Here is a 12,155-nt window from a genome sequence, read left to right on the forward strand (position 1 = left end):
GAGAACGAGTTCAGCCAGGCGGAGGAGAGTGGTGATGGATGGGAATTGTTCAGGCCTCTTTTCAAGAAAGAAGCGAAGAGGTCTCAGGCAATCCTGGTGTGGGATGGAGGTGGAGAGAGATTGCACATCCATGGTGAATAGGAGGCGGTTAGGGCCTGCGAACTGGAAGCTGTCAATATGATGCAGGGCATCAGAGGAATCCCAGATGTAGGTGGGGAGGGAATGGACCAGGGGAGTGAGGATGGAGTCAAAGTAAGAGGAAATAAGTTCAGTGGGGCAGGAGCATGCTGACACAATGGGCCTACCAGGATAGTCCTTTTTGTGGATTTTGGGAAGTAGGTAGAAGTTGGCTGTCCGGGGTTGGGAGACTATGAGGTTGGAAGCTGTGGGGAGAAGGCATCTGGAGGAAATTAGGTCGGTGATGGTGTTGGAGATAATGGCTTGATGTTCAGTGGTGTGGTCATAGTCCAGGGGGAGATAGGAGGAAGTATCTGATAGTTGGCACTCAGCCTCTACGAGGGAAATGATGAATACCACTGCCCCCCTACGGATGGGCAACATTCAGTTCCTGTAGAGACACCTCCTTAGCACACATAATCCATCAACTACGACTCCCTCTTATGGGGGAATATGACCAAGCTTAGCCATTTTAGGCAGATCCTGTACCCCATTGTGATAACCCCCCATGGCCTGCACAGGGAACCACTGAGTGACCTCCCTGTAGGATTTGTTGAATATGAGGTCCCTGGGGATTGGTAATTAACTCATCGGCTGGAGCTCATATACCGAGCCCTGTATAAAGCAGGACCTTGAGTGGGTCCATTATTCGATTGTCCGGATTGGGACCTGTTTGTGTTCACCATGGGCTTGTGACTTTGCTTTACTTTATTTTGTGCAATAAAAGCACTATTTCTTCACAGCTGATTCCTGGAGTTATTATACCCATGGGTGATGAAATTGATAAGAATTGAATTATTTTTGTACAGACCCCAAAGGAACAGGGACTCCCACCCAAGTTCCGCACAAGTAATTTGGGAACCCTGCCTCAACACACTTAGCTGGACTCCCACCCACCCCCGCAACCTACTCAACTCTGACCACACCTGCCCAAACCGCACCTAGTGTGGCTCCTGTCAATTTATTTATACTGTGGCCCCTCGATATGGGAGGGGGTTGGGCACATTTACCACAGGAAATGGCTGCATAGCCAGTAGCCTCCTAAAATAGACCCCAATGCAGCATTAAACTTCCACACAAACAAGAAGAACTCCTGTTAGTCAAAGCTGTAGGTGGTGAACTCACGTTTAGAGAACACGGTATTTAAAACATCCTGCAGTTCGTAAGCATTGATTTCCAAATCCTGAAAGAGAAGAGTGCGAAGGATAAGGTGAGGCATTGGATGTTATGTCACAACAAGGCATCTTCAGAAGGATCCATTTTATTCTATAGAACGTTACACCTGACAGACCATTCAGCTTGACCTTTCTATAACAACTATTATGATCCACTCTTGCCTACTCTCACTCTTCTTCATTGATTAACACATCACAAAGAAAGACCATCGCCACTTTCTAGATTTAAACGTTAGGAAGTAAAATGCAGGGAAATGGACTAAACACCCCATAGAACATATTTCCAACTCCGAGTGTTTCCTGAGCAGCTCCTTCGAAATCCACATGCTCCACTCCTGAGATTGTAAGTACACAGGCTCAAGGCACCACATCTGCCCCAGATTCCAGGATTAGGAATGATTGGTGCAAGTCCATCACCACTTCCAAAAAAGGAGCATTGACCTCTGCTGGGTCAGTCTCCTGAATCTTCCGTGTTCCCACTCCTGAATCTCCCGTGTTCTCGCTCCTGAATCTCCCGTCTCCCCCTCCTGAATCTCCCGTCTTCCCACTCCTGAATCTTCTGTGTTCCCACTCCTGAATCTTCCGTGTTCCCACTCCTGAATCTCCCGTGTTCTCGCTCCTGAATCTCCCGTGTTCCCACTCCTGAATCTCCCGTGTTCTCGCTCCTGAATCTCCCGTCTCCCCCCTCCTGAATCTCCCGTCTTCCCACTCCTGAATCTCCGGTGTTCCCATTCCTGAACCTGCTGTGAACTGGTGAACATTTCCCCCTCAAGCCTGCTCCACTGTTCAATAAGATGATGGCTGATCTGTTGTGGCCTTCACTCCACTATGCTGCCCGATAACCTTTGATTTCCTGGTTTGTCAAGAATCTACCTGCCTCTGCGTTAAAAATATTTAATGGCCCAGGCTCCACCAGTCTCCGGAGAAGAGTGTTGGAGAGACTCACGACCCTCAGAGAAAAAATTTCTCCTAATGTCTATCTTATATGGGAGCGCCTTTATTTGCAAATGATAACACCTTGTTCTAGTCTCTCCCACAAGGGGAAACATCCTTTCAGCATCCACTCTACAGATCACCTCTCAAACTCCAGTGAATTCTGGAGTTTGATACGGCCGGTCCAACTGTTTCTCATAAGATAACTCCTTCATCTCAGGAATCAATTGAATGAACCTTTTCTGAACTGGCTCTAGGCAACTCATTTCTTTCTTAAATAAGAAGACCAAAACTGTGCACAGCACCAAGATGAGGTCACACCAATGTCAGTGTACAAATGCAGAAAAACATCCCTGCTTTTATATTCCACTCCCCTTGCAATTAAGAACATTCTATTTGCCTTCTTCACTTACTGTACCTGCATACTAACCTCTCATATACCAGGACACCCAGATCCCTCTGCACCCCAATCTTCCTCCATTTAAATAATATGCTACTTTTCTATTCTTCCTGCTTAAGTTGACAAGTTCATATTTTTCCACATTATATTTCATTGCCAAATGTTTTTCCACTCACTTAACCTGCCTAACTCTCTGTGTGGACTCCTTATGCCCTCTTCCATCCCACTCCCGACTCCACGTGTTCTCACTGCTAAATTTCCTGTGCTCTGCGTCACTCTGAGATTATTTAACGATAGTTGCTGCTCACCTTCCCCGAGATTTGTTCGAACAGAGAGCGGAACTGCTTTTCCTCTTGGCTTTCCTGCTGGGGGTTGGCTGCTGATTTTGGCGGCTGCAAGAAGCAAGTTTCCTTTTAGATTCCAACATCAGAAAACATCTTTATTTTCTTGTTTTCGAAGTCTCAATGTCCTTTCTGAGCAGCGAAGAGTGACCCAGAGCGAGAACGCTGAATATTTATATTTAGATATCTGCTGCCGCTCAGCAAGTCACCCTCTTGTCTCCAAGTCATTAGTTTGGGGACAAGACCCACTCCAGACACTGGAGGGCAAAAATATAAAAAGGCAATACTGAGGGAGTGCTGCACTGTAGGAGGTGCTGCCTTTCAAATTAGATGTTAAAATGAGGACCAATCTGCCCTGTATGTTAAATAAAATGTCACTTTTTTGAGGGGAAGCAACAGAATTCTCCCCAGTATCATGGGCCAATGTTTATCCCTCAACCACAGGCAGTAAAGCTATTAGGGTCAATGCCTCATGTTTATGGAAGTTTGCTTTGCCCAAATTGGCTGCCACATTTTCTGCATTAAAATGGTGACCACATCCCATAAAGCACCATTGGCTGGAAAGTGCATTGGGACCCCGAGGTCATAAAAGATGCTACATAAATACAAGTTCTCTCTCTTTCTCACAGAGGTTAGAATAGAATCCTACAGTACAGAAGGAGGCCACTTGGCCCATCGAGTCTGCACCGACCACAATCCCACCCAGGTCCTATCCCCATAACTCCATGCATTTACCCTAGCTAGTCCCCCTGACACTAAGGGGTAATTTAGCATGGCCAATCTTCCTAACCCGCACACCTTTGGACTGTGGAAGGAAATCGGAGCACCCGGAGGAAATCCAGGCAGAAACGGGGAGAATGTGCAAACTCCACACAGATGGTGATCCAAGCCGGGAATTGAACCTGGGACCCTGGCGCTCTGAGGCAGCAGTGCTAACCACTGTGCCACTCTGGTTCTAGATATTGTAACTAGGCGAAGAGAAGTGATCCAGGTTAACCCAATGTGGTGAACATTTTAACCACTTGCTAAGGTGGTATGGTGGCACAGTGGTTAGCACTGCAGCCTCAAAGCGCCAAGGACCCAGGTTCGATTCCTGGCTTGGGTCACTGTCTGTGTGGAGTCTGCACGTTCTCCCCGTGTCTGCGTGGGTTTCCTCCGAGTGCTCCGGTTTCCACCCATAGTCCGAAAGATGCGCTGGTTAGGTGCATTGGCCATGCTAAATTCTCCCTCAGTGTACCCGAACAGGCACTGGAGTGTGGGGATTTTCACAGAAACTTCATTACAGTGTTAATGTAAGCATACATTAACTGCAGTTACTTGTTTTATACAAAAGCCATTGATACCAACGTACATCCGCAGGCCAAATAATCAGCTTCAGAAGCAGATCATAGAATCTACAGTACAGAAGGAGGCCATTCAGCCCATCAAGCCTGCAGTGACAACAACCACACCAAGGTCCTATCCCCGTAACCCATATATTTCCCTCCTAATTCCCCTGACACTAAGGGGCAATTTAGCATGGCCAATCCACCTAACCTGCACATTTTTGGACTGTGGGAGGAAACCAGAGCACCCAGAGGGAACCCACGCAGACACGGGGAAATGTGCAAACTTCACACAGTCACCCCGAGGCCGGAATTGAACCCGGGTCTCTGGCGCTGTGAGGCAGCAATGCTAACCACTGTGCCTTTCACAACTTAAGGATGGCACCCAATCTCGAGGAGGAGAGAGAAAATTTTTAAGGACACCCTGAAGGCCTTGTTGCAAAGGAGACAAATTGACATCAGTGTGTTGAAGGACCTTGCCACAAAGCATTCCGTGTGGCAGCCTCTCATCCAACACGCTGCAACACAGTCTGAAACACGGCACATAAAGTCTGCTACAGAGAAGTGACAAAAGCCACAGGAGAGAAAGCAGGTGACCCTAACATTTTACTCCAAAGTTAGACGTTACTAAGTTTAAAGAAAACACTCACCTCTGGTAGATCCGCACCAATTTTATCTCCCATTTCACTGCAAATAATAAATAAATATTAATAAGAGCTTAACCACTCTGCATTAAATGTTGTCCATATGAACGTCATGAGAAATATGATACCGTAAACTAGGCTCTGGTTGTTGGAGAGATAATTGGTGATAAATTGGAGGGGCGTTGGTGGTTGGTGGGGTGGTTAGAGGGACAATTGGAGGGATGGTTGATAATGGTTGGAGGGGCAATTGATGGGATATTTGTTGATGATTGGAGGGGTAATTGATGGAATAGTTGTTGATGGTTGGGCAGATAGTTGGTGATGAAATGGGGTGCAATGGTGATTGGTGATGGTTTGTGATGGTTAGAAGGAGCAATTGATGATGGACAGATGGATAATTTGAGGGAGGGTTTGAGTGACAGTTGGATGGAAAGGAAAGATGTTAGTTTGCAATTCAGGAGCGAAGTGGCAAACTTGCAGTTATTCTCACTACCTGAGCAGTGAATGAGAGTAAATGCAACAATAACTTTTAAAAGGAAATTGGATAAATACTTGAAAAGGAAAAGTTGCAGGCCTATGGGAAAAGAGTAGAGGAGTGGGACAAATTGGTTAGGGCTAGTACATGCACGATGGGCCAAATGATCTCCTCAAAACCAACAAGAACTTATTTCTAATCTTACAGACTTAAAGCTTTCTTCTCCGAAATAAATCGAACGATGAATTCAGCCTCCTCTTCCGGTTGGAAAGTAGTAGGGACAATAACATATTCTCCTGGTGGAAGTTTAAACCTTTGGGAGTTTTCCCGTACGTTAATGTACGTCTTACTCTTCGCTTTTGAAGCATGAAATCGGAAGAACTCTTTCGGCAGATGATTAACGTCATTTTCCGCCTGGAAAACAAATCCAGCATCAGCATAGCAAAACCCCACACTATCCATTACATAAATACGTAATGAAAAATATCATCGAGGAAATAGCTTCAATCCACTGAGGACAAACCTTCGCATATTCTAAACCTCCAATAAACTTATTCCTCTTGTACTCCTACTGTTCCATTGAAGCCCACCCACTAGTGGGTGGCACTGGGTGGCACAGTAGTTAGCACTGCTGCCTCACAGTGTCAGGGACCCGGGTTCAATTCCCAGCTTGGGTCACTGTCTGTGCAGAGTTTGCACGTTCTCCCCGTGTCTATGTGGGTTTCCTCTGGGTGCTCCGGTTTCCTCCCACAGTCCAAAAGACGTGCTGGTTAGGTACATTAGCCAGGCTAAATTCTCCCTCAATGTACCCGAACAGGCGCCGGAGTGTGGCGACTAGGGGATTTTCACAGTAATTTCATTGCAGTGTTAATGTAAGCCTACTTGTACACTAATAGACTGTAACTTTCAGTACCCTAACCAATTGAAGCTCAGCCTTCTAGTAGCACAACTAACCAACTGAAGTACATCTTAATGTGCTTTCCATCACAATGAAGTCCATCCCACTAGTACCCTAACTCACTCACTGAAGCCCATCATTCTCACACCCAAACTCACCCAATGATGTCCATCCTCTAATCCCTTAACATCCTCATTGAATCCTGTATAGGAGACTGCTCAGTTGGTACTCTTGCCTTGGTATCAGAATGTTGGGTGTTCAATTCTCACTCCAGGGACTCTCTCCTACAACATGCCCTATGTTGTCCTTTTCAGTGTAACCCTCTGGGCGTTTAACTCAGAGATTAACAGAAAAATGACTGAGGAGTTACTCAAAATTTCTGAACTCTGAACAAACCAGAACTAAAACATGAAATGTACCTCATAAATGGCGAACCCAACAGTCAGCAACTCGACTCCTTCCTTCCGCAGTTTGCGCCTGTTTTTTTGCATGAGAGCTACAATAAACGTGCATTCATCTTTGCCATCTTCTTGCTCATCATCTGCCTCCAGCAGCTTTACTTTATACTGCGGATTGGTCCAGAAAGTGTCTGCCAACAAAATGGCCACAATATGTAAAAATACAAACCTTTGACACCTCCAGGAACTTCTTTATTCCATGGAATCAATTGTGATGACACAATTTTGATATATTTTATGTTTAAAGTGGGGCTGCTTTAAAAGGCAGTGTTTTGTTACAAGAGTCCATTTGTCTGGGAAAACATGCAGCTTAAATGCTGAGAATGCAGGATAATAACTGATTTTAGCTAGGAAAGTGTTTCTTTATAGAGTTAATGGACCTTTTGTTTACTTACATGCTGGGATTTTACACTAGGTATGCAGAGTCATGTGGTTAATGGGAGGAGCAAAGCTTGCAGGAAAAGAATTTTCATTTTAAAATAGAGGAGTTGCTGCCTGGAGCTGGTCGAAGAAAGAAGTGTCTCTCTCTCTCTCTCTCCCCACAGGCTTTCTGAAAGCTCCAAGACTGTTAACCTAAGTCACAAGCAAGTATGCCTGTGTTCTGCTAACTAAATTTAAAGAGGGGTTTAATTCTATAAGAGAAATATTGCTTAATTGGAACTAATAGTGATGGGTTAGCAGCTAAGAATTGGATCTTGTCATGTTTAAGTATTGTTCAGTTATTAAAAGTTAAGTTATAATTAAACTGTGTTGTTAAATGAAGTTTGGTTTGATAAAAACTCCCTAATTTGTCAGAATCGCACCGTGAAACACCCTATCCTCACACTAATGCCAAAATAGAAAAATTGATGGGGTCTAGTCTGGCCTACTGGTATACCTTAGGGTTTCTGATCTGGTACCCTAACAGGATTAACTTTCCAAACCATGGCATACTTTAACTAAAAGAAGAGCTGAACCATTTTGTTTTAATGCTTCCTCTGGTTTGTGAAGGAAGTACAATTTTGCATCTATGTAGCACAAATCTCAACCTTGGAAAATCCCAAAGCATTTTACAGTCAATTAAGTTTGAAATGGAGTCACTGTTGTAAGGTAGAGAATACAGCCGCCAATCTATAAACAGCAAGATCCCACAAAGGACAAAGACAGGTTGGTGGAATGGTGGTAGATGAAGTTCAATACGGAGAAATGTGAGGTGATGCATTTTGATGGGAAGAACATGGAGAGACAATAAGGGGTAAAATTCTTAAAAGGGTGCAGGAGCAGAGGGACCTGGGTGTATATGCGCATAGATCATTGAAGGTGGCAGGACAGGTGGCGAGAGCAGTTAATAAAGCATACAGTATCCTGGGATTTATTTATAGGAGCATAGAATACAAAAGCAAGGAGGTTATGCTGAACTTATACAAGTCACTAGTTAGACCTCAGCTGGAGTATTACGTACAGTTCTTGGCACCACACATTAGGACTGATGTGAATGCTTTGGAGAGAGTGCAGAATTGGTTTACAAGAATGGTTCCGGGGATGAGAAACTTCAGTTATGAGGATAGATTGGAGAGGTTGGGACTGTTCTCCTCGGAGAGAAGAAGGCTAAGAGGAGATTTGATAGAGATGTTTAAAATCATGAGGGGGCTGGGCAGAGTAGAGAGGGAGAAACTGTACCCACTGGTAAAAGGATCAAGAACAAGAGGGCACAGAATTAAAGTGATTTGCAAAAGAAGCAAATGTGAGGAAATTTTTTTCACACAGCGAGTAGTTCGGGTCTGGAATGCTCTGCATGGAAGTGTAGCGGAGGCAGGTCCAATTGAGACATTCAAGAGGGCATGAGATGATTATTTGAATAGAAACAATGTGCAGGGATACGGAAAAAAGACCGGGGAATGGCACTAAGCCATGGTACTCGTTTGGAGAGCCGGTGCAAACACAATGGGCCAAATGGTCTTTTTCAGTGTGGTAACAATTTTCTGATTCTTTGAACCAACATTCACATTTCTTTAGTTTTTCAGTAACTTTGTTTAGTCTGACAACTCTCTGTTTTCTCTGCGCTCCTCCAATAATTCTCATCCTTCACTTCTTAATACCCATTTCTTACAGCAAGCCTCTTCTAAATCTTTATTTGCCCTGGTGTCAAATTTTGTTCGATAACACTCCAGTCAAGTGCTATATAAATGTAAGATGTTGTTACAAACACTTCACATTCAGCCATGACACTTCCTGTCTTCCAGAAAGTAAGGTAATTAGCTATAATCCATGAGGAGCCCACAGGCATCTCTCTGTTACAGAGGGACAACTGGTTATATAGCTTGAAGGGCACCACTCAGATCAAGCTTGGGGCAAGGAAAGGAGGCAGCCCCGCGTGAACTATCACTACCCCTTCCGGTTTAACCAACAGGTACCAGACAAAAACTCTTGATCATAATGAAGTTGGGACAGACAAAAGATGACACTGAAGATAATGAAACAGGATATTGTAATTATATAAGGTAAGGTAAAGTCGTCATAGTCTTAGATGATGCTAGGCCTCAAAGGGGAGAGCTGACTGGCGGTGACTTACCTGAGGATCAGGTGAGGGGATTGAGAAAGTGGGGCCTTCATGAATAACCTCAGCCAGTACGGGAATTGAACCCACATTGCTCTGTATCACAAACTAGCCATCCAGCCAACTTAGCTAAATCAACACCATTATATATAGTTAAAGGGAAGCTAGATAAGCACATAAGGAAGAAAGGAATTTTAAAAATGATTATTTATTCGTTCATGGGATATGGGCATCGCTGGCTAGACCAACATTTATTGCCCACCCTCATTTGCCCTTGAGAAGGTAGTGGTGAGCTGCTTTCTTGAACTGCTGCAGTCCATATAGTGTCAGTAATGCCCACAGCATGTTAGGGAAAGAGTTCCAGGATTTGGACCCAGCGACAGTGAAGGAACGGCGATATATTTCCAAGTCAGGATGCTGTGTGGCTTGGAGGGGAACTTGCAGATGATGGTGTTCCCATACATCTGCTTATCCTTCAAAGTGGTAGAGGTCATGAGTTAGGAAGATACTGTCAAAGGGCAGGGTGAGAGGGTGAGATGAAAAGGGATGGGAGGAGGTTTGCTGGGAGCATAAATACTGGTGCAGACCAGCTGGGCTGAATGGTCTGTTTCAGTGCTTTGCACTCGATGGAGCTGAACAGTCTTTCTTCATCTACTGCTTCTTGTGAGCTTCCAGTACCTTGGAAGTTCCTGCAGCCTCCAGCTGTGCAGCCTTTGGTCCAAGCCCCTTCGAAAACTGTCACTTCCCATTTGTGAAAGGCATCAGCGTCCAGTGAGTCCGGAGTAAGATTACAGATCTCTACCGTGTCATAATTGTTCTTAAAATCATCAAAGGACATCCTATGGAAAATGGAGGAAATGCATAAACAAGTGAATTGTCACTGTCTGAAAGGGCAGTGAAAGTAGATTCAAGAGCAGCTTTCAAAAGGGAATTGGTAAATATTTAAAATGGAAAGGCTTGGGGGAGGAAAGGGCTGGAGCAGTCGGACTAATTGGATAACTTTTTCAAAGAGTCATCACAGGCGCAAATGTCATACAATTCTGTGAAATCGTGGGTGGTATTCTCCAAGCTCGACAGTGCTGCCCCCGCTGCAAGTGAGAATGGAGGGGTGTATTGACACGACTGGGCGCCGGAGTGTGGCAACTAGGGGAATTTCACAGTAACTTCACTGCAGTGTTAATGTAAGGCTTACTTGTGACTAATAAATAAACTTTTAAAACTTTATTTAAAAAATTGGCATTCCAGCCAAAAATCCATCCATTTTCAGTAGCAGCGAAGAATCCCAATGGCGAACAAGGACAGAGGTTTTCGGTGTGTGGGAAAATAAAGCATTAGAATAATGGGAATAATGGAAGAGAATTGTTTAAACTCTCATCACTGGCATAATTCTTGCATTAGGAATTTACCAAAACTATCTCAATGACATGAAGGAAACAGACATCAAAACAAAGGCAGCTTGGACTGTAAGATAGACTTCAATCACACAGCTTATGACTGTGAAAAGGCAAGAATCATAGAAATTACAACACAGGAGAAGTCTGTTTGGCTTATCGTGCTGGTGCCGGCTCCTAAACTGGAACTCTCTGCTCCAATCTAATATTTCTGTTTCAGAGTGCAGTTACCTTTCCCAAACAATGTGGAATTTTGGGGGTTCTCAGGAGAAAAGGGACAGTGTTGTGGCACCTTTCCCAGGAACATTCAAGAAAACCCTTTCCTCACACGTCTGGTTCATTGTCCAATTCCCTGTTAACTGGCTTTATAGTCTCTGCCTCAACAGCGACTGGTAGTCAAGACTTCCCTGTCCCAAGCTCTGTACTCTTCCAATTCTGGCCTCCTGCGCACCCACTATTTCCAATGCTCCATCAACCAGAGCTCTGCATTCAGGTGTCTAGGCCCTAAGCATTCGCATTCTCACCATACATTTTTCTTTGTCTGTCTGCCTCATTTAATTTAAGATACTGCTTGAAATCTTCCTCGAGCAAGCTTTTGGTCATCTCTTCAAATATCTCTTTCTGTGGCACAGTGTCAAATTTGTCTGATAAATGCTCCTATGAAGCATCGTGGGACGTTTTACCAAGTTAAAAAGCAACAGGCTAGTGATCTGATCCAGATAATATCACGAAAATAGATGAAAGTCTACCTTGTGCATCACAGGAAGAGAAGCAACAAACAACCAAGTGCTATATAAATACAACTTATTGTTGTTCTATTGACACACTGGGTGAAAAGATTTTTCTAATGTATTCCTCAAGCCATATTCCCCAGGTCCATGCCCCTTCGTTACCAATGCACCAGCTAATGGATACAATGGGCGGGATTTTGCAACCTCACTTGGGCGAGGCTCGTAAAATCCTGTCTGAGGCCAACGGAGAATTCTGTTCTGCGAGCCTCGCCCACCCTGTAAAATTCCAGCCAATATCACTATCATTGTGAAATTTCAGTCTTCTGGAAACCTGACTCAAGGACAGCTTCTTGCCTGCGGCCATCAGATTTTTGAATGGACCGACCATATATTAAGCTGATCTTTCTTTATTCTGCACCTTTCCTGCTCCTCTATGTACTCTATGAACTGTATGTTTTGTCTGTATTGCGTGCAAGAAACAATGGGTGAGATTCTCTGGCCTCCCAGCCGCGTGTTTCCCGTTGTTTGCTACTGGCGGGATTCTCTGGTCCCGCCGCTGTCAATGGAAATTCTCATTGACGTCACCCCATGCCAGCAAGAAACCCGCAGACGCCGATGCGCTGCCTGTGGGAACCGGAGAATCCCGCCTGCATGAATGGCCATCGAATTCT

At 44.6% G+C, this 12,155-nt stretch overlaps 1 protein-coding gene across 1 annotated transcript in view; it reads right to left on the bottom strand.

The window, feature by feature from the left end:
• capn9 (calpain 9) overlaps positions 1-12,155 on the bottom strand; it is a 71,313-nt gene that overhangs the window by 20,837 nt on the left and 38,321 nt on the right. The window contains exons 9-14 of the mRNA XM_078213354.1: positions 10,041-10,201; positions 6,788-6,957; positions 5,676-5,884; positions 5,002-5,038; positions 2,994-3,077; positions 1,303-1,360 (exon numbers count right to left, since the gene is read on the bottom strand). Coding sequence (XP_078069480.1) covers positions 1,303-1,360; positions 2,994-3,077; positions 5,002-5,038; positions 5,676-5,884; positions 6,788-6,957; positions 10,041-10,201 — 719 coding nt within the window. The remainder of the gene's footprint in view (positions 1-1,302; positions 1,361-2,993; positions 3,078-5,001; positions 5,039-5,675; positions 5,885-6,787; positions 6,958-10,040; positions 10,202-12,155) is intronic.

Source organism: Mustelus asterias, chromosome 5, assembly GCF_964213995.1.
Source record: "Mustelus asterias chromosome 5, sMusAst1.hap1.1, whole genome shotgun sequence".
In the NCBI taxonomy this organism is placed as follows: domain Eukaryota; kingdom Metazoa; phylum Chordata; class Chondrichthyes; order Carcharhiniformes; family Triakidae; genus Mustelus; species Mustelus asterias.